Here is a 23,486-nt window from a genome sequence, read left to right as displayed (position 1 = left end):
TTATATCCATGTAACTCAAAACAATTGTAATGAACACATGTGTACAATTGCACTATTTCTTTCATTGTTTTCAAAACATATCAAGAAGATAAAATCTTTATGAGATTGACATTGTAATTAACTAAATATATTCATAAATTTATAACAGGTTGCAAAATAAAAAAGGAAAATGACAGAACATTAAGCTTTGAAATACGTTCAATAAAAATTCAGATAACTGAAATTTGACTTATTGTTAAAAGGGTCAATTCACAAATATTAATAGTGGGTTAAGATATAGGTTTATTTAAAGTGATAACTACTTCATCTTTGACCAGTTCTTAACTGAAAGTGGTCTGCTTTGATGTTCTAGCATTTTTAAACCAGACTATGTAGAGCATAGCTACCTCTGTTGCACTGCACAAGTTTGCTTTGTTTGACATAACCCTAACCCAAGATACATACCTTTAACAGTATCTGTGTTACAAGGGAACCATGCATTTATTGCACTATTGTCGTAGCCTCCAACCTTTTTTCACAGTCCAGTTTCATGCAAAACAATTTTTCCATAGACTGGGGCATCACATGCAGAACAAAACATAAAAAAGCGCACAATATACAATTTAATTTATTACATATATAATACATATATGATACATATATAATGTAAAAGCAGACTGTAATATTCAATAAAGCAGAAATAACATTTTAAAATTTAGTCTTTCTATGTAGCACAGTGGTTGAAGACCCCTGTGTTATTAGGATTTGTTAATTGAGCCAAGTATCTGATGAATTCGTTACTCAAAACTGCATTTGATTTAAAATATGAAGGAAATCTTAAATTGTAAATAATGGTAAATAATGGTAAATAACAAAGCAAATTTATTCTAAGTTAATGTTTATTATATTGTTATCTTAATTGTTGAGACTTCTATTATTCATTCATAAAAAGAAACATCTGCTTTCTAAATTTATGAATTTATCATCCATAGAATTAGACTGTATGCAGTACAATATTTCTAGTAATGTTTAAGTTCTTTTTAATTCTCATTCTAAATGGGACCCTTTTAACAATATAGAAGAAGAATTGTACACAGTATAGACTTCTACAAATTGGCTTGGTATCACCTCAACTTTCATAACTTGTCAGTAATTAGCACCTGCACTCTCATTTGCTATAGTTAATGTATATGTTTACTGGAATTGTCTTTAATTCCAGCTTCTTGGTACCAATATGAGGCTAGTGGAAACAGTATAATTTAATATGGCAGTACATTATCAAGTTATGATAATTTATTTCAAAGCAAGTTTGGAAATAACATAACTTTCCATCTTAGTAAATTCCATTGTTCCATGCTTGCCATTTACAGTAGAGTTACTGAAAACAGGGCAGGCTCTGCTAATTCTTTAACCCAGCAAGTCATAGCTGATCTAATACAACAAAATTACAAAAACAGAAAAAGCTAATAAAATAATATAATACTCCATGACCATGTGGCCATAGTCCTAAGATAATTACTTTGTCAACTCATGAGGCAATTTTCTCTCTCCTTGTTCATTATATAACCATACAGCAGTCTATGTCATTTGGTATATAAACACCCCTATCAGTCTGTATAGATTTATGAGTGCATTTGTATACTATTTGTTTTCAGTTCAATGGGTTAAATAAAAAAATTTTTTTATGTACACTGGTGAAAATAAATTTAAGACCGATGTTAAAAGTTCTATTCCTTACAAAATATTTTGCTACTAACACCATACAAATTATTTTTATCATTTACACCTTATCCAGAATTTATTTCTCTTTCGAATGATGCAGGCAATAACTATTTTTATACAACTTGAAGAATTCTAATGCTAAATTAATATAAATGTTTCAAATTTATCAGCAAAATTAGTTTAAAACCGTATCATTATAATTTTATTTAAAGCTTAAGATTGTAGCAAAAATGAGAAACGAGAATGAGATACGTATTAGTACTTTGTGCCGTAGCCTTTATTCTTAATAACGGCTGAACAACGCCTCAGCATTGAATTCACTAAGCAATTACAAAATTCTATGGGAATGTTTTGCCATATTTCATTGATATAATCAAATAATTGTTTTAGATTAGATGTTTTTTTTTAGCATGAACTCTTTTGGAAATATAATTCCACAAGTGCTCGATCGGATTCAGGTCCGGGCTCTGAGGAGGCATTTGATTATATCAATATTATGGTGATCAAAAAATTCCATAACCTTTTGGCTTTGTGCACAGGACTATTGTCCTGCTGATAAATAGCCCCCGGAGGCATTTGGTGAGTCAAATATGGCACAACATTATCCTTTAGTAGATTCATATAACCTACACTATTTAGCTTTCCATCAACTTTAACTAGAGGGCCAACACCAAAGCTACTAAATGCCACCCACACCATCACACCCCCACCCACCGCTTGCGCCGTCTTTTTCGAGCATTTTGGATGGAATTCCTTGGTTGGGCGATGTCTGATGTATGTTTTACCATCTGATCCAAATATACAGAAGCGTGACTCGTCACTCCAAAGGACCGTGCACCAATCTTCAGCAGTCCATTGAGCATGGCATTTTGTGAAATTAAGGCATTTGAGTTGATTTCTTTTGGATATTATTGGCTTTTTCCTAGTGATTCGTCCATGTGGTCCAAATTCTCTCATACGGTTGCGGACAGTTTGTAGTGTAAAAATAACACTATTCTCATTGGACAATTGTTTACAAATGTCAATGGCTGCCCGCATTTGGTTGCCTTCTGAAAGTCGGTGGATTCGACGGTCCAACTGCACCATCGTTTTTCTTGAGGCCTCAGTCCTTTGCTGATCTTTATGTTGACCAGTGACCGAATATAACTTCCATGCTTGTACGCAAGCCATTTTACTGTTAGTTGCTTGCTGATGTTCGAAAAGGAAACTTTTTGCTGGTGGAGTAATACAATTTTTGCTCTCGTGACTGGACTGAGGCTACGTTGTTTTCCCATTATTAATCAATTGTATAGTAATGTTAAATCATAACACTATATAGTGCAGTTAGGCTAGTTGTGTGACCACCCATTTTGCATACATATTACATGGTCTTAAACTAATTTTACGGGTAAATTTGAAACGTTTATATTCATTTAGCATTAGAATTCTTCAAGTTGTATAAAAATAGTTATTGTCTGCATCATTCGAAAGAGACATAAATTCTGCATAAGGTGTAAAAGATAAAAGTAATTTGTATGGTGTTAGTAACAAAATATTTTGTAAGAAATAGAACTTTTATCATCAGTCTTAAATTTATTTTCACCAGTGTACTTCTAATTCTTTTTCATTTATTTTGTTCTGTTTGTAATCACTTAGCAATATTCACTACAGTTACTACATAACTTACTGTTTTTCACTTTAATTAGCATCACTATTTATTAAATATCTGATTTAATTTTGTGTGATATTAGCTGGTAGAATTTATGATTAGAAAGTATATTATTATAAACCTAATAAATGTAAATATTTTATATGGTACAGGGCTCAACATTTTTCCTTTTAAGTTCTCAAGGTATACACTCATAGGTTTCAGAATGTTTGTAATGTATAGTACAAACAGAACAAAAACTATGATGAGATTCCAAAATGCCTGGTTATTATAACATATCTGAAGTTCTAAACATGTGATCCCAAGATAAGTTCAAAATTTGCAGTAAGCAGTGTTCTGCACAAGCCACATCTGCTTGCATTTATTAGCTAAATCTGTTAATAAGTGCTCATCCTATTAAATAAGACTGTCAAGTTGGTTTTAGGAAATGCATTAGCTTCAATATCTCATGCAAATATGAATTTTCAGCTGGGAAAAGCATCCAGGTATAGAAACCATGCTACCAACTCTTACCAGTTTTTAAGTAAGGTACTTTATTCCACTTGTCATCACACATTGAATTGCTGAGCTTTGAGTTATTGTTTATGGAGAGCATAAGCAAAAATCACTGCTGCTCAAGCAATATAAATATGAAGATATATGGACATACACACGACAGCATGATAAGGAAGATGCAAAATGATGATGCCTTTATATGCTTGTATGTGTGTGTGTTTGTTTGTGAGAGAGAGAAACATCCTATTTCATCACTAAAAATACAATAATTTACAATATTTTATGTATCACAATTCCACTATATTTCTAATCGAGGTATAAGTTCAAAGTTAGGTTAAAATATATAAAATAACTATTGAAATTTGGTAGGACCACTGAAGATAAAACAATGAAATAATATGAAATAAATAATAGTATATAATATATAAGCGCACATAAGAATATTATGAAACCATTAATAAAATGAGAAAAAATACATATGATATTTTGATTAAACAAAATTCTTCATATTTTCCTAAAATTTCTACTTCTTGCTTTAGCAACAATATATTTTCATAGCAGCTAGATTCTTTTCTTTTCCTTTTTTTTTATGTACTTTTAGACCATTTTGTTTTTCAATTGTCTAATATTTGCTTATGTCTGGCTAAATTTAAATGCAAGTTTTATTTTTTGCATTATTTTTGTCATTTAAACTAAAACAAACAGAACAAAATAATTGCCTTTTTTATATTATAAACTTTGAGCTTTAGTTTCAGAGAATAATTTATGTGTAGTTGTTTGTGTATGTACATTCATGCATGTGTTTTGTATGTGTACATAAGCATATGAATTGCCGTGTGTGTATGCACATGTATGAGTGTAGTACGTGTGTTGTATACATGAGTATGAGTGCACATGTATGAGAGTATTATCTTGTATGTGTATGTGTGTGCATGAGTGTATTATTTCATTATGATCAAAATCTGCCTAAATTTAATTTGCCTTCTGTATAATAGTCACTTCAGTAAATATTTCTGAAGCAGAAGTTTTTAAAATGTTTAACCAAAGTTTATTGATTTAATGTTTAAAAACAAATAAAATACATATAATACATACATACACACACACACACACACACACACACACACACACACCACACACATATATATATATATATATATATATATATATATATAATTATGCTTAAACAAGAATATTGTTGACTTTGAATTTATTGTCAACAATATTTTTTGTTTAAGAAAAATAAATTTCTATTCTACAAAAGTATAGACTAACCCATCAGATTAATGTAAAATTATTTTTATTATAACTAGACATAGAAACAAACATTAACACAATATATATATATATATATATATACATACAGGGTGACCCAAAAAAACAGAACCCATAAAAATTTTATTAAATCCTACAAAGGTCTAACAAATTTCTTGAAATTTGCTAGACTTAAACTTCGGTCTGTGCACGATCATTCCCTTTGCATAAAAGTCATGTTCTTTTCAAAATATGCTCCAAATGGCCTCTGCAGTGCTGGAGGCTGATGGTGCCATGTTTACAGATTGCTACCCATGCTGTGTACTTTGTTGAGTGTAATGACCTCTGAAACACATCCTTCTGTGCAGATGTACCCTAATAAACATTATTTTTGCCCTTTACATGTCTTGACAGCAAAAAGTGCATTTCATCAGAGAACCAAACATGATCCAAGAAGTCTGGATTATCTTCAATTGTCTCACAAAGCCATTTGCACATGGTTATACGTTTTCTATGTCCGGTCTTTGTAAGTTTTTGCTTTATTTGGCTCTGGCAAAGATACAAATGAAGATCTGATTTAAGAAAAAAAGAATAAAAATTAAAATTAACAGTTTTATTCAAAGATTTGTGGGTTCTGAATTTTTAGTGTGGTCACCCTGTATGTATATATATATATATATATATATAGTGAGAGAGATATAAGTAAACAGATTTCCATAAGTTGTGATGATGAGTATTCAGTTGTTCAACAACTGATTTATCTGTTCACTGAATTATAATCTAAGTCGCTGAGTATTCCCTAGAAACATTTTTCCTTAACACAAACCTCAGACAGAGTCCCTATGACACAATGTGTAACAAACTTGTACCTTTCAATTATAGAAATAGTTTCTGTTAGCCCAATGTCACTCACAGGACCTGGCTTAACCTGATGGTAAAAGACACAAGATGCTACTCAGTGGAATCAAATCTTGGGTGCCATGATTACAAAGCAAACTTCATAACTGTGTGTGTGTGTGTTTGCTTATTTGTGTGTATGTGGGTGTGTGTATATATATATATATATATATATATATATAGGTGCAGGTATGGTTCTGTGATTAAAAAGTTATCTTTCTAACCACACAATTTCGTGTTCAGTCCCACTTCATAGCACTTTGTGTAAGTGTTTTCAACCATAACCTTGTGAGTGGATTTGGTGGAGAGAAACTAAAAGGAGCTCTTCATCAGAAGAAGAGTAAAGGATTTGAGACAAATTCAAGATGGCTTCTTGGTGTCAAACATTTGTTAGCTCAGGTCACATGGCATTACTGCTGTGGAAGCAACACTAGCTCTTTTCTTTATACTTAGGTCCATGTGCTCAGAGAAGATGTGGTAGGAAGCTATCTCTTTATTTACTCTGTAAATAAATAAGTAGGGAATTCAATTGATCTGGCAACTGGATTATTCAATGATAAAACCAACAGAAAAGCTATTTATATTTTCTCTTTACTGTGTGTGTGTGTGTGTGTGTGTGTGTGTGTATGTGTGCATAGAATTTTGATGGCTGAATGTCAATGAAGTTCACTTTGTAACTTTACAGTTCCAGATTTGATGCTATTGCATGACATCTTGGGTGAATGTAATTTTCTATGGCCTTGAGTCAACTCATACACTGTGAGTGAAATTTGATTGACAGAAATAGAAAACCACTGGGTAAATTGCATATACTATTCAAAAGGTACAGCCTTGTGAGTCTATGTCAAGCTGGTTATGTCTCAGAATTTTGATAAAGCCACATATGACTGTGGAAAGCTTAATCACTTATATGTTAATTCAGGAGCAGATAATTCAGTTGCTCAAACAATGGAGATCCACCAGTACCATATATGTACATGCATTTATCTATCTACCTACTATATATACATACTTACATTTGTATTACATATATGTGCATATTATGCTCATCAGAGTTTGCCACTTTTTCTAAAAAACTGTACTTTTCATATATTTCATATTACCGTTTTGCTTCAGTTGAAAACTATTAAACATTTTTCTCTTCCATTTACTGAAATTATTCACTTTTTATTGATTTTTTTCTCTCCTTTCTGTTCAAATTCTTGCAAAATATGTATTACTAACTTTATTTCATCTACTAAATGTATTTAGTTTCTCAGAAGAATTTTAATCTCTCATGGAAGTCTTTATTAAATAATATTATGTATGCCAGTAATTATAGGTTGCTTTACAGTAGCAGATATTAAACATTGCTGACTAATTATAAATATGGTGATAAATCTAGTTGTTATGGAAAACCTAATAGCAGTATGTAATTAAAGATGAGTTCATTTTGTCATCTGTATAGGATTGTTTATATATGTGTATTGGTTATGTACTTCAATCTTGCTGTTGTTTCTCTATGTTAATATGAGCAGAAAAGCATTATCTCAAATTGCCTTAAACATGAAAAGTATTAAATGCAGTACTGTGTAACTTCTCAATGCACTGTTCTATTCTTCATTCTTTAGCCTTTGGATTCAATTTACAATTTCTCAGAAATATTATTATTATAGTCAATTAGTTAAAATTTCTGTAAGGAAAGAAACCTTAGTTTATATGATATTTGCCAGTGTAAAATATTGGCTCAAAGAATTTTTTTATACAAAGATTTTTTTTTTGCCATAGCTCACTTTTCATGTACTCTTGGGGAAGCAATTCTACCTGGTATCAAACCTTATGAGATAATCACTGCTCTCAGACATTTTTTTATTATTATTAATTACTGACATTTTCATAATAATTTATATAATGAAGATACCATGAAAGATTATTCATACTTTACAAAGTCCTAGAATTATTTACATATATTGTTCTATTTTGTAATAATTTTTCAGTATTAATTTGAAATTGTCTTTATTTTTTTTTTTAAATCATTATTCTTTGTGTCATAGGTAACTTATGGCATCTAATCTTGGTTTTCAGTTTATATTCCTCCCTTTTATCATCATGTTTTTCATTCTGGCATAGGTTAAATATCTTCTCTTTTCAGCACCAATAAATTAGACAACCAGAGTAAAGATTAAAATTCATTCATTTCCTACTCACTGCCTTGAATAAAATTCAACTTGAAGAATCATGCTCATAATGATTAAAATCATGATGTTTACATAATTTTTCCCTGTTTAAATTCTAAATAATTTCTTTCATTAGCTTTCATGAAGGTTTAAATCAAATTGATAATGATTCAATACATAATTGTTATTCTGTAATATTTTTACCTGTCATTTAATATTGGGTTACTAGATTAATTTATCATTAAAAAAATTTTTTGCCATTTATTTTGATCCTTTCCATTGTTATTTGAATTTACATGGAAAATATTTTTATTTTAGCGTTTTATGGATTTCTATAGCTTTATTCTTCCTCTGCAACTTCTGTTTTTTGTCTGTGAAATTTGTATAGATTTTACCTCTTTTTAGGCATATATGACAGTGGAGTGCTAAGTAGAAAAAAGGGTACAAATTTATCTGACAACCCAATATTTATCATTCTCTTATCAGTAAATTCTACATTTCAAGGTTTGATTCATAACTTATTCTAATGTATTTCTCACATCATTAAATTTTCTTATCCAACTCGTGTCAACTAACAAAATTAACACAGAGTCAGCAGAGTTCAGGATAGCCTACTGAGATGCTAGTGGTCTTATATCTTGTTAACATTGAAAAATATTTCAAAATGTTTCATTACCAGAGCTTAGATGGATGAGATAAAATAGAGAACTCTACCAGCTCTGTAATTAGATAATAATTTATAACATAGGCATCACCATCAACAACAACATTTTATGTCTGATTTTCCATACTGACATGAGTCAGAAGGTTTTTCTGCATTAGTGTTTTATAGCTGGATATCATCACATTTAGTCACCTCTTGTGACATGCAGGAACATAATATATATCCATTCTAAAATGGGTATATACATGGTAAGATTTGTAACATAGGAAAATAGATGAAAAATAAGATTCATGATGTTCATCCTTTTCCCAGGGATATTAGTGATAGATGAGAAGGGAAATGAGGTAAGCTGGTATCAAAATCAAGTCACAGGCTCAACTTGCCAATTAGTTATGCTTACTTTAGAGTGTTTAGTAGGCAACAATACTATTATATATGAAATTACTAAAAGTAAAAGAAGAAAAGGGAATGAAATAAAAATCATTCACCCTTTAGCATTTAAACCAGCCATATATGGCCCAAGTATTCTACTTGTTTTATGTTCAAACTGATCAGATTCAACCTTTAACACATACTTTACATGTCATTCTGAAAATAAGCAGTCACATCACTGAAATCTCAAAGCTACGAAATAATGCTTAATTAATTCCAAACAATGTGGATAAATAAACATTACTTTTGATAGAGTAATATTAATGCACATGGGGTCCCACCAAAGGTTTCATCGCTATATTTTGTACTGAGAACAAGTCAGTTTGGTAGAGCCCATTCTTCCATAATCTATAGTAATTGTCACATTTACAAGCTAAGAAAATACTGGTCAGTTATCCAGAGTTACTTAGTGTAGGAGTTTTCATAAAAGTGGGGGGGGGCTGTGAAAATTGAAAGGTGGGGTGACATATTGCTATATTTGATAAAATTAAGATGGCTTCCAACTGCTTAACATATCAATCACCATGATGAAGGAAGAAGAATTATAAGACAAACTCTATTTTATCTTCTAAATGAATAGAGTTGAAGGGTGCCAAAATATTTCATTACCATATCTTTGATTGCAAGAAATTGGCTGAGAGTATTAAAATTAATCTCAACATAGATGCAAGTGTGGCTGTGTGGTAAAAAATTTGTTTCTCAACCATATAGTTCTGGGTTCAATCCTACTGTATAGCACCTTGGGCAAATGCCTTCTATTATAGCTTTGGGTCAAGCAAAGCCTTCTTAGTGGATTTGCTAACAATATAACACTTATATTCCCAGCTTTTTCTTTTCAGTTTCTTCAATGTTTTGGTCACTGTACATAATAACATATGACTTATTTCATGGTATCAAAATAGTTTATCTACTTCAACACCTGGTGTTAGTTTGTTTACATCCCTCTAACTAGTAGCTGGGCAAAAGAGACCAATAAACTAAGTACTAGGTTTTTTAAAAAATGCACTGGAGTCGATTTGTTTGACCAAAAACTTTTCAAGGCCATGCCCCACCACTTACAAAGGTACTTCTCTTAAGTTTGAGAAAGACAATTGTTGCATGGTAGTTGCACAGTACAAAAACCTGTGCATGAAAATATAGTGAGGAAGCATTGGCACAGAGAGTTCCATTCTCTTGGCCTCAAAAGTCAGGGTCCACTTAGCCCAAAGATTGTTATTAATGGTGACCTCTCCATTTTCAGGAGTTACCAACCAATAGATTAGTAAAGACCCCCTCATTGCTTTAGTATCTCCAGCTCCAGATTTCTTTACTGGGTTAACTATCATAGCCTTTTCCATGGTTAAGTTTAGCTGCAAGGCAGTGGAGGTTTTAACTTTTAGCACATTTAGGTGCATCATGTTGTCATATGAGTTTTCTCCCTTTAGCTGCAGGGGAATTGAGTCACATTAAGAGGAGAGAAAACTCATATGGCAACATGATGTGCCTAAAGTGTACAAAGTTTTCCTTATAATTTATAATTATAATCTTCAAAAGTTATGAAACATAATTGCCTATTTATTCCATTAGAGTCCCTTAAGAACAAATGTTCATGTGACTCTGTCTAAAAGTTAATAATCTTTAAAGTTTTAGGATTAAATCTTTCTCTTTTCATAGATGCAGTTCTAAATATTTTTTCAAAGACTCACTTCATTTTTTAACCTTTTTCATTTGTCTTTTCCATGTTTCTTCTCACATTTTTTCCACTGAATAATTGTGTAAATTTCTAAATAATCTAGGACTATTTTCTTTTTAACTTTCCTGAATTAAACATAATACCTAGTGGATTTTTTAAAATTCAGATGCTTATCTTTTGTTAAACTATTTGATCTCTTATTATCGTTGTTATTTTTATTGATATTGTTATATTTATTCATTGATATCTTCTCAATATTTGCATTAAACTTCTTATTTAAATAAATGCACTACTCAGGCAACATTGAAACCATGTGGCCTAGTAGTTAGGGGTGTTTGGCTCATGATCATAAGATTGTGAGTTCAACTTCCGAACCAGGCAGCATTTTTTATTCTTGAGTAAGGCATTTCATTTCACATTGCTCCTATCTTTTCAACTGTAATGAACACCAGCTGGGTATTGATGCACCCCACTCTCTCTCCAGCTGTCTCATCCTAGTTGTTCCTCTGGATTAAGTGTGGGAGTCTACAGAAGATGGTTATGTCTACTAGCAGCTACATAATTACCTAAAAAAGCAATTAACTAAAGTATAGTACATATTACCAAGCCATACTTGCTTACAAGTATGGATTGGTAACATGTATCATATTGGTTGTACTTTTTTCAGCTAACAATATAACACTTATATTCCCAGCTTTTTCTTTTCAGTTTCTTCAATGTTTTGGTCACTGTACATAATAACATATGACTTATTTCATAGTATCAAAATAGTTTATCTACTTCAAAGTTTTGTGCATCATTACTCAAGGTTTCTGATGAGAGTTCAAAACTTTTTGAAATGAAATACATCAAATATTAAAAATCTTGTGTCAATATTCTTTACAGTGTTTTGATGTCTTTTGTTCATCAACTAGAATTTATTTACATCTCATATTAAAACTTTTTCTGTATTTATATATGTAGCAAATATACTCCTTTTTAAATAAAAGTTCTTAATAGTTTTTAAAAGTGCTTTTTGTAAACTATGTAAAACATTTGAACATTCACATCTTATCTATTTGCTGCATTTCTTTTATTATTTCATTTTATCATTTCATTAATATTATTGCTAATCATGGTTTTGGATTTTATATATAGATGTGTGTGTATATATGTGAAATTTGTAAGTTTCTATGCTTTGTACTGAAAAGTAATCTGACATTTTGAAAATATCCCCTACCTCTCTGAAAGAACAAATCTGAAACAAAAGATTTTTTCATCTTCCCATAATGTACATAATTATCTAAGCATACCAGTTTCAAACTTCACTATACATTAATATATGCATATATATAAATGTTGGTATATATGTTTTTGCGTGTTTATTTATATATGCAGACACGCATGTTATTCACATACTAAAATAAACATTGCTCAAGTAGGTTTTATCCTTTATAAAGAGACAGCAATACATTCCAACATCATCTCATCTGTTCCAAATAAATTGCAAGGAATTCATGAGAAATATGAAAAAAAGGGATTTTGGTAAAACAATAAAATTAGAAAATAGTCACATTTCTACACATACCCCAAAAAACTTGTTCACTTTTTATACATACACACTCAGACACATACACACATTTACATACACTTTAACATTTATTTGTTTCATCCTGTCCATTTTAACTACGTAAATTTATATGGGTTTATGAACAATCTATTCAAATAAATAATGGGTAAATAAAATGAACTAAATTATTTAGAACAGCTCAAGTTAATGATGATGGTAATTATATATATATATATATATTATTTTTTATCTTTTACTTTTCAATTTTTTTTTACTTTTACTTTTGTAGTAATAGTCTAAAAGAATTTTCTTTATAGCCTCCTCATTTGATTGTTTTCCATAATAGCTGTAACAAGTTTGCAATTTACCTTCATGTGTGTGTGTGTATGTTTTTATTCTTACTGTGCATTTCCTTGTTAAGAGCATCATCTTCAGTCTCAAACCATTTTGCTTTGAAGTTTTTTTCCTTCCTCTCCTTTCCTTATGTATGATTACATCCAAGTTTTCTATAAAACTTTAATCATTTTTCAGCCTCCCTTGGAGTTATGTTCCTCTTTTTTCATATTTTTAGTTTTATTTTTACAATTCCAAAAATCCACTACATATGGATGTGTGAATACATCTCTCATGAGGCTATGTTTTAATGAAGTTAAATTTTTTAAGTGTGTGTGTGTGTTGTGTGCGTATGTGTTGTGTGTGTGTGTATAAGTGCACGTGTGTATGCTTAGATGAGATATCTTTTGGATTCTAATTTGTCTGAGGATCTAAGTGAGAAGTAGCATTATTCTGTTGTAGATTCTGTCTTGTGATGTTGGCATGGATGTGTAACCAAAATACCACTAATGACTAATTCCTAGATTTGAGTTTGAGCCTTATACTTCATTGTCTTTGAGAAAGTGATTTCTTCTCCATTTAATACATTGAATCTAATTTAATAACTATTCTCCAAATAGAAGCTAAATTTAAAATTCTATTGTCTTAGAAACAATAGGATGGTCACAAGTGGAATGTCTTTGACCATAGGATTATTCAGTCAGGGTTGATCTAAGGTTGAACTTGTTTCTCATGGGGTGGGGCTGTATGGATCGAAAAGGGAACAGACAAAAATACCATGTTTCATTAAATTAAAAGGGCTTTAAACTTATCTAACAACATGGTGAAGAAAGAATTATATGGCTACAAGCTCAATTTTATTTTTTCATTAATAAAAACAGGACCACCAGATGTTTCGCCAATATTTTGGAGACAGAGCTTGATGTTACTTGGTATTTATCAGTCTGAGAACCATTATAGAACTTGTTATTACTCAATATTGAGACACTATGTCTCTTGCTTTTAAAATGTGTCAGTTCTGACATGATTATTGTTATGACTACAATCCCAAAACAACTCATTTTCTAAATTCCACTACAAGCTGAATAACTTACAACTGAAGTTGAAATGTAATTAGCATTTATAATTTCTTCTGTCTTTCTATAAAATATTTTAGAAGGAATTTTTTTCAAGTAACTGCTCTATTATTTTAAGAGATAATTTCATTACAATTATTATCTCATTTGAATGTACTAACACTTATAACCAAGAGGCTCACTGTGATTTTTAAAATACAGGAGTTGAGTAGTTTATATCTTGCCCTTCAACTCACTGGAAAGGAGTAAAAGAGGGTGACAGAAACAGTAATAAGTAAAAGCCAAAAGTGCACACATAGTACACAGGAGAAAACACAAAAAGACAGAAAAGTGAACAGTAAAAGAGCCATAAAGAAGAAAGGGTACACAGGCATGTAAGAATTAGTGTTGGTGATTTTTTTTTTTTTTTACTTTGAATTTTTTAATACTCTGACAACTAACAAATGATGTGGACAATTTCTGAGCATAGAAATCATCTTCGCTCAGAGAAACTAAACAAGAGAGCCTCCACATAATTACCTGACCTCGTAAACATAGCAGCTAAATTGCTGCCAATCATATCTTAGCGTCTTAAAAAAAGGAGGAAAGACAAATTGGATAATGTAGTATAAAAAATATAGTATGTTCACAATTGGAATGCTTTTGACCACCATAAGTCTACTTGATTGGAGACGACCAGGAGTTAAACAACAATACCAGTAACATGCATTCAGATTTAATTTAATGGAAGGAGCTTTACTGTTATCCCATTTTCTTTAGTAATCAATTCAACAAAGTTTAGACATGTGTGTGTGTGTGTGAGAGAGAGAGAGAGAGTGAGATAGAACTTTGTATAGCATATATTTATGATTTTATTTCTCTTGAAAACAGCTGGGGTATTTAAGCCACTTCAGATTTTATTTGAGAATAAGATTATCCATGAATAAATTGGTTTCCCATTTTTTTATCATGCTTCTCAGATTAGAGCTGGTTTTTCAGAGAAACCATAAAAAATACTAGATGCTAATTTAGTTTAATGATATGAGAATATTAATTTCTCATTTCACTTTCATTAACATTAATAATTTAATTAAGAATGTTCATATGAATTAGTGTGTATGTGTGTGCATGCTTGTATTTTGCTTTAATAATAACTCTTATAAATGTAGGTATTGTGTGTGTGTGTGTGAGAGAGAGAGAGTCTGTCTGTCTGTCAGTTTGTGTGTGTCTGTGGTTGACATTTTTTTCCTACAGGATTTATATTTTTTTTAGTTTGATTATGGATGTATTTTCATTTCCTGAAGTTTTTATCTTGTTTTCATATGTCGATCTCATGAAAAAAAAAATGTTTTTATAATAAAACCAAACATGGGCAATAAGAGAAATAAGTGTAATTATTTCTGAAAGATATATCCTCATCATTCACTATGTGACGTTCAGTTCATTAATTAATTCAGATATATGTACAAGTCCAATAATAACTAATACATAGCTCCAATTTGAGCCAAATTATGTTTGATGCAGCTCCACCTGCATGTTTTAACCACCTTGTTGATATCTCCTTACCCCTTTCTTAGTGAAATACCTCATATAACCCAGTTTTAAAAAAAAAACCTTGCATGTTGATTTGACCTGAGCATCAGCTTTTGCAATCTCTTCCTAACACTTGTTATTGTATGATTTACCCATTTGATTATTATTGATACCATTGTTGTTGCTGTTGTTTTGATGTTGCTGTTGTTTTATAATAATATCATTATTGTTGTTATTAATCATTATCACTATTATTATTACTACTATTATTATAATAATTATTATCATTATTATTATAGTTGTTACTGTTCTTAAATTTTAATATGCAAAAAAGAGAACAGGGAAATTTCTGTCTTAACCATATATGTACATTAGCAAGCATAAACACACACACACATACATACATACATACATACATACATATATACATACATACATACATACATATATATATATATATATATATATATATATATATATATATATATATATATATATATATATAATATATATATATATATATACATTTATATATACATATACATGCATACATATGTATGTGTATATATATGTAGAAGCATGCTTCTACATATTCACGAAAGTCATCATCTCTAGGTATATGTATGTGTATATATACATAAACCGCATATATATGAATATCTTTACATGTATCTGAAACATTTCCTAGTGTCACTGAATCAGCAGCTGTACCATTAAAGAACTAAGCATATCTAATATTACACCCGTCTAAATGTATCTTTATATAATGTCTATATATTCTTGATTCTTGTTCAATCATCCTGGTACCTCTCTTTGGTTAATGTTCATCCTGTTGACTGTTGCACATAACACACCACCATTCAGCACCATGGCTCTAGTGATCACAACTGGCTAATAATGCTATATATTTCAATTCTTTTCCTTTATTTCAAGCTTTATCTTCTTTTTATATTTCTTTCTTTTTTTCTCAGTATCATTTTCAGTATCATGTTTTCACCTGCAAATTAATATATACATAGGTTAGACCAATCACAAACGCCTTCAGGTAGATGGCCTTGCTCGATCTGTAGAAAAGGCGTAGGTAGAAACTCTATAAGATGCACCAAATGTAAGCTATGGACACATAAGAGATGTAGTAATGTCAAAGGAAGACTAACTAGGAAAATAGTTTTTATCTGTGGCAGATGCTCAGGAGCAATAAACTCTGGGAATATGCAGAGACCAACTTCTATCACGTTTCAGGGAGAAAAACTAGAAGTAGTTGATAGCTTCCGCTACCTAGGTGACCAAGTCAGTAGTGGGGGCGGTTGTGCTGAAAGTATAACTGCTAGAGTAAGAATAGCCTGGGCAAAGTTTAGAGAGCTCTTACCCCTACTGGTGACAAAAGGCCTCTCGCTCAAAGTAAAAGGCAGACTGTATGATGCATGTGTACGTACAGCCATGCTACATGGTAGTGAAACTTGGGCTATGACTGCTGAGGATTTACGTAAGCTCGCAAGAAATGAAGCTAGTATGCTCCGTTGGATGTGTAATGTCAGTGTTCATAGTCGACATAGTGTAAGTACCTTGAGAGAAAAGTTGGACCTAAGAGGCATCAGATGTTGTGTGCAAGAGAGACGTTTGCGCTGGTATGGTCATGTGGCGAGAATGGACGAAGATAGGTGTGTGAAAAAGTGCCACACCCTGGCAGTTGAGGGGACCTGTGGAAGAGGTAGACCCAGGAAAACCTGGGTCGGGGTGGTGAAGCACGACCTTCGAACTCTAGGTCTCACCAAGGAAATGACCAGAGACCGAGACCTGTGGAAGTATGCTGTGCATGAGAAGACCCAGCAAGACCAGTGAGAACAATCAAAATCAAATCATATATCCGTGTCCGCTGCCAGCCTCGTCTGGCACCCGTGTTGATGATACGTAAAAGCACCATTCGCTCGTGGCCGTTTGCCAGCTCTGTTTGGCCCCCGTGTCGGTGGCACGTAAAAGCACCATCCGTACGTGTTCGTTGCCAGCCTCGGCTGGCCCCCGTGCCGGTGACACGTAAAAGCACCGTCCGTTCGTGGCCGTTTGCCAGCTCTGTCTGGCCCCGTGCCGGTGACACGTAAAAGCACCATCCGCTCGTGTTCATTGCCAGCCTCGGCTAGCCCCCGTGCCGGTGACATGTAAAAGCACCGTCCGTTTGTGGCCGATTGCCAGCTCTGTCTGGCCCCGTGTCGGTGACACGTAAAAGCACCATCCGCTCGTGTTCGTTGCCAGCCTCGGCTGGCCCCCATGCCGGTGACACGTAAAAGCACCATCCGTTCGTGGCCGTTTGCCAGCTCTGTCTGGCCCCGTGTCAGTGGCACGTAAAAGCACCATCCGCTCGTGTTCGTTGCCAGCCTCGGCTGGCCCCGTGCCGGTGACACGTAAAAGCACCATCCGTTCATGGCCGTTGTGCCAGCTCTGTCTGGCACCTGTGCAGGTGGCACGTAAAAAACACCCACTACACTCGCGGAGTGGTTGGCGTTAGGAAGGGCATCCAGCCGTAGAAACACTGCCAAATCTGACTGGGCCTGATGAAGCCTTCCGGCTTCACAGACCCCAGTTAAACCGTCCAACCCATGCTAGCATGGAAAACGGACGCTAAATGATGATGATGATGATGATGATAGGTAGATACATACATATATAAATCCACACTACAAACAAATGGATAAGTACTCAATACAGGCATGGCTGTGTGAGTTAGAAGCTTGCTTCCTAACCATCTGGTCTTGGATTCAGTCTCATTGTTCAGCTCCCTAAGCAAGTGTCTACTACTATAGCCCTAAGCTAATCAAACCTTTGTGAGTGGATCAGATATATATAAAATAAAAGAAGCCTGTTTTATATATGTGTGTATATCTGTGTTTGTGTTGTGTTTGTCCCCACCACCTTTTGACAGCTGGTTGTGGTTTGTTTATGTCCCCATAACTTAGTAGTTTGGCAAAGAGACTGATACAGTAAGTATTAGACTTAAAAATCTAAAGTACTTGAATCGATTGGGTTCACTAAAAATTTTTCAAAGTGGTGCTTCAGCAGGGCAACAGTCTAATGACTAAAACAAGTAAAAAATTATATATATTATAGAGTATAATTATTTATTTAGACACAGTTGGCTCATTGTTCCATGATTATTCAGAACTTTCTATTCTTTGCACTTATACAGGGAAAATGTTTTAATTGTCATTATCAACAGAGCATTAGAATAAGGTTGCACACAGTAATTTTACATTTCTACAAGTATAGCAAGGAATTTTTTGTCACTGTTAAAATGTACTTCCTTGTTTCACATAGATGCCACAAGTTATTTAACTAGAATTCTTTATAATCCGGCTGTAGCTGTTAGATGTAATAGGTTTTTTAGTTCTCTCACTATAAACAGAATATCAGAAACAACACACGATATGTATAAAAAGAAACAATAACTGAATGCATCTAGAAATCTCTTACGCTCCACTTTCAATGGGAAATATCGTTCAAAGATGTGTAGAACTGATGTGAGAACAACAGATGGGACTGAAATCATTGGCTGTGAATCCTGTATAATTCCTCAGGATACCATCAGTAGGATGAGGGTTGCACTATAAAACCCTGCCTTGGAAAGGCATAATTCTATCAGAGGAAGGTAGATTGATTTTGATAATTGAAGGTTAGTGTCTAGACTAATGGTTGTGTAGGTGTATGCTTTTTTTCTATTATAGTGGAAGTATTGTTATACAGACAGGAGTAACTAACTTTAACATTGTGAAGATTAAAAAACTTGTGGTATTTATGTGTGCTTAGAAAATGATGTCTAATAAAGAAAAAAAATTCTTGGATATGTTCATGGAGATTTCTAGATTGAATAGAGGATGGAACCAAGTTGTTTTTCTTTTTGTGGTGGGTGGGGGTCGTTTACTCTTTTCAGCTCCAACACAAGGAAAAGTCTATCTCTCTGTTTCACTTCATCTTCAAACTTCAAACCATGAGAAGTGAATTGCACAGCTTGACTAAGAGCTAACTTGACAATATTCCTACTTATTCAACTGGAGAGTTAAACTGCCATCTTTGTTTCTCCCAGAGGCTGTATTTATTGAAACAGCCCACCATATTCCTTAGCAAGAAGAGTGACCTTCCATTCTACTCAACATAGCTCTCTACTCCCTAATTTTAAACTATTAGTTGATAGTACTCATAGTTTTTACTGAAATTCTACCAGAATTAAAAGCAAAAGAGAGTTATCTCTATTGTATCAGAGTTGCACTTTTCAGTAGCTATTGCAACATGCAACAGTCTTCTGTGAATAACTTGAGGTGATTAATAGGAATGAACTTTATACAACATCCAATGATAGTCGACCTTTAGAGCTCCTGGTTGCCTCAGTACTTAGATTCACAGCTTCTGAAGGATGAAGTATGATTTAGCTTCTATGAAACTTTGATTTATGCAGATTTAAAATCACAAGTTGTTTACATATATATATATATATATATTAAATGAGTTTTAAACTGAAAGCTAGAGAAAATATGTTTTCACAAAATTTTCTTTTGGTAATATTTTCAAAATTATAATTGAACATATATATCATTTTTGTTTTTATTGTTGACTTATGTAGAAGCATAATATATTACCACTGAAACAATAGCTTTGATGGAGGGTAATGGAAGACAATATCAATATTTTCATTCACTATTCCTAAGCATTTCCTTACTGATTTAAAAATACCAACGATATAATAGAATATAACAGTTAAAACAGCCTGTCTCATAACCAGGATGGAATAACCACAATAAACTAACAATTAAATACTGGTTAGCACACATTTTGGAGCATGGAGTCAGTATGACATTCTGAAAATTGGCTCCCCACTGATCACTGAGCAGAACTAACTCAATAACAACAACTGTGATGAAATAAAAGTCAGTCCATGATAATTGCATTGCTCTAACCTGGTACCAAATTAAAATTGTTTCATTATTTTAATTGAAAACATATATGATAATCTCTGACTTATAAATACATCAGACATCTTGTGTGTATCCTGCTTCAGGTAAAGCATTAACTACTAAATGCTTAATAAATATATTTAATAATAAAAAATTCTTACAAAGGTCTCTCAAATATTCAAAATAGTTTCTGCGGGTGCATGCATATATTGCGCATCTGTGTATATCTACATGTACATTCATGAAAAAATAACTTTTAATGTTACTTCTCTTAATGATAATTATGGTATAGTAAAAAATATTTGTAAAACAAATATAAGTACGCTGTATTATCCAGATTATTTAACTTATTTGGACATAAAATGAAAGTTTGGTAAGTATGTAGTCTTTTGGCTAGTATCACCAATGTTTTTTTATATAAAATTTCTTGCTTCAGAATTAGTTTTATCATTTCAATCATTTCATTCCTCCCTTTTCTATTTTCACACCTTTTACTTGTTTCTTTTAATTTTTCTTTGATCATTATTATCATTATCAAGTACCACTTTTCTTTACTCTTATTTCACAAGAATTCACCAGTTTAGGGACATAATTTGCAAATATTGAATATCTTTTTAAGAATAGAATGTTTCTATTAATTGCACTTTTAATTAATACATGCATTTTCAGTCATTCTTTTTTTCCCTTTGCTTTGTTATTTTGTAAATTTTATTATAATTCTTAGGGGGCTTTGATTAGTTTTGTTTTTAAAGCAATTATATATTTGAAATGAAATTTAAAACCATTAATGTAAATTAAATTTATCCAGTTACTACTATTATTTTATTTTAGTTCAGTATACATTTGAAGTATCAATATCATTTAGTTCTGAATGAGCTTCTTAACCTAATCATTTTTTAAATCTTTAATCCTGTTTCAGCCATGATTTAACTTCAGTCATATGATAGGAAGCAGCATTTTCTGGATCAATTGTTTTGTACCTTTAATTTCATTTGATTTCACAAAATGGTTATTGTATATGAATAACAAAATAAAACTAGGTACCCAAATCAAAAAATTATTGGAAACTAATCCTACTCTCTTCTGACATTAAACTTAAACACTAAAGGATGGTGTACCTACAGTAAATTGACTCTACTAATGGGGCCTCACACTTACAATCAACAGACTGAGTATCCAGAATATAATGTAAAAATATTTTTGCCTTTTAACATGCAAAAATAATTAAAATTTATTTCATAATAATATTGCATGATAGGGTCAACTGAATGATGTATTTTAATGAAGCTTCACAAAAATGATTTTACTTTTATGAATATACATAATATACTCGTAAGATGCACATAAATTCGGCTATACAAACCTGCTTTAAAATCTCAAGAACTGATTAAATTTCTACTCACCCAATCTGATCACTGTAATATATGCTGCTAATTCTTGCTTTAATAAAAACAAAATTGTAAAATATTCATTCTAATCCTATACTTTTGTATTACAAAATGAAACTGGGAAAAACAATTGTAGGTTGGCCACTTGACTCTTAAGATCAAAATATTTAATATTCTAATAATTATCATCCTTATTTAGTTAATTTTTAATCATTTGTCATAATAAATTTCCTGTATGAACCAGTTATATTGTATTTGGTATCATGATTAAATTTTTAGAAAACATAAATCACTTCTTATCATTTGAATGTTAACCATGGTTCTATCATCAGTCTTTCTATTTTTATTTTTTCAACTGAAGCAAATGCTATCAAAGGCCTCTTGAATCATAATTTCTCTTATAATCTTGCCTTTATTTCAGATTTCACTTTTCATTTGAAAATATTTTCTCTTAACATGACCTTCATACTTACTTATTTCAGGTGTAAATACCTGTTACTCCAAGTGCTGCCTTAATATTCCTTTTCCTTTCTTAGTTTTTGCAATTTTGATTAGAGATCATTTGTCCAGTTGTGGTCACTTCTTAGCCCTGTGCCATTTTGTAGAGCCTGTGTAACCTGCATGTTGCTTTGATTTTGACCCATAGCTGTACAGGAGGAAATAAACATGGCTGCACGGCGTGTTTCTCTGGCCCCCATCAATCGTGCTAATGTCCAAAGTCGTAGCATGTCATGGAGAAATGGTAGCATACACTGGGGAAGGCTAACCCTTGAAGGTACTATAACCCTTCCATTTTCTGCTTTTGTATGTTACCTAAAACACTAAGATATTTTATTTTTAACTTTTGAATGATCATCATCTGTTTCTTCATTTTAAATATCTTTATGTTATTTCCTTATATTAGCTGCTCTAAAATGTTATTGAATCTTCAAGTGAGAAATTTTATTTGATGTTTTCAATATTCATTGTTAGATTTTACTCTTAAAAGAATTAATTTTGAAAAGCAATATTAAAAAGTAATCAGTTATATGTCTAAAACTGGAAAGTATAATATTTTTTGAAACTAATACTGTAATTCAGTCTCATTTATTAGCATACTAGCATACTACCCTTCAACAATAATAACATTTGAGTATGGAATAACTTATGCAAACATAAATTTGTGTGGAAGAATAAGTTAGACATAGTGAGATTGACTTGTACAGAGAGAGATATAGAATTAATGATAGAAGTAAAGAGTAATTAAGTAATAGAGATAGAGGGGGAATATATCTGTCAATGTATGAGTTTAAAGTCCATGAGATGAACTCTCCTTCTACATGTATATTACCTAATTACTCTTTTCTTTTCATTCTCTATGTCTCGATCTTACGCTTTTTCAAACACATTCTGTTTTTCGGTGTGTGTGTGTCTCTCCTTCTACTTTACTATCTATTTTAAGATATATTTAGGTGTACCTTAATAATTTTAATGATTACAGTGAGTTGTTGACAGTCTTCATTCAAGTATAAACTTCTAATATACAAGAACAAAGTCTATCAATTTCACTTTATCATCTGAGACATTCAGTACAAAGCTCGTGTGCCTATTAAATATATATATATATATTATATATATATATATATATATATATATACATGTATCAAATGAAATAAAAAAACAGAACACAAAGGATGTCATGGTACACGTGATTCGAGCTTTATAAAACAACTTATTCTTACATCAATGTATAATCAGCATAACAGATAGTTTAAAGCCCTCTTCAGCCA

The 23,486-nt window shown here is 31.9% G+C and overlaps 1 protein-coding gene across 2 annotated transcripts in view; it reads left to right on the top strand.

Moving 5' to 3' along the window:
• LOC115225425 (protein unc-80 homolog) overlaps positions 1-23,486 on the top strand; it is a 318,484-nt gene that overhangs the window by 170,919 nt on the left and 124,079 nt on the right. For both annotated transcript variants that reach the window (XM_036498583.1, XM_036498580.1), the window contains one exon: positions 22,364-22,492. In XM_036498583.1, the coding sequence (XP_036354476.1) occupies positions 22,364-22,492 (129 nt within the window). The remainder of the gene's footprint in view (positions 1-22,363; positions 22,493-23,486) is intronic.

This window comes from Octopus sinensis, linkage group LG2 (genome assembly GCF_006345805.1).
Source record: "Octopus sinensis linkage group LG2, ASM634580v1, whole genome shotgun sequence".
NCBI classification, from domain to species: domain Eukaryota; kingdom Metazoa; phylum Mollusca; class Cephalopoda; order Octopoda; family Octopodidae; genus Octopus; species Octopus sinensis.
This window is presented reverse-complemented; position numbering and strand designations above follow the sequence as displayed.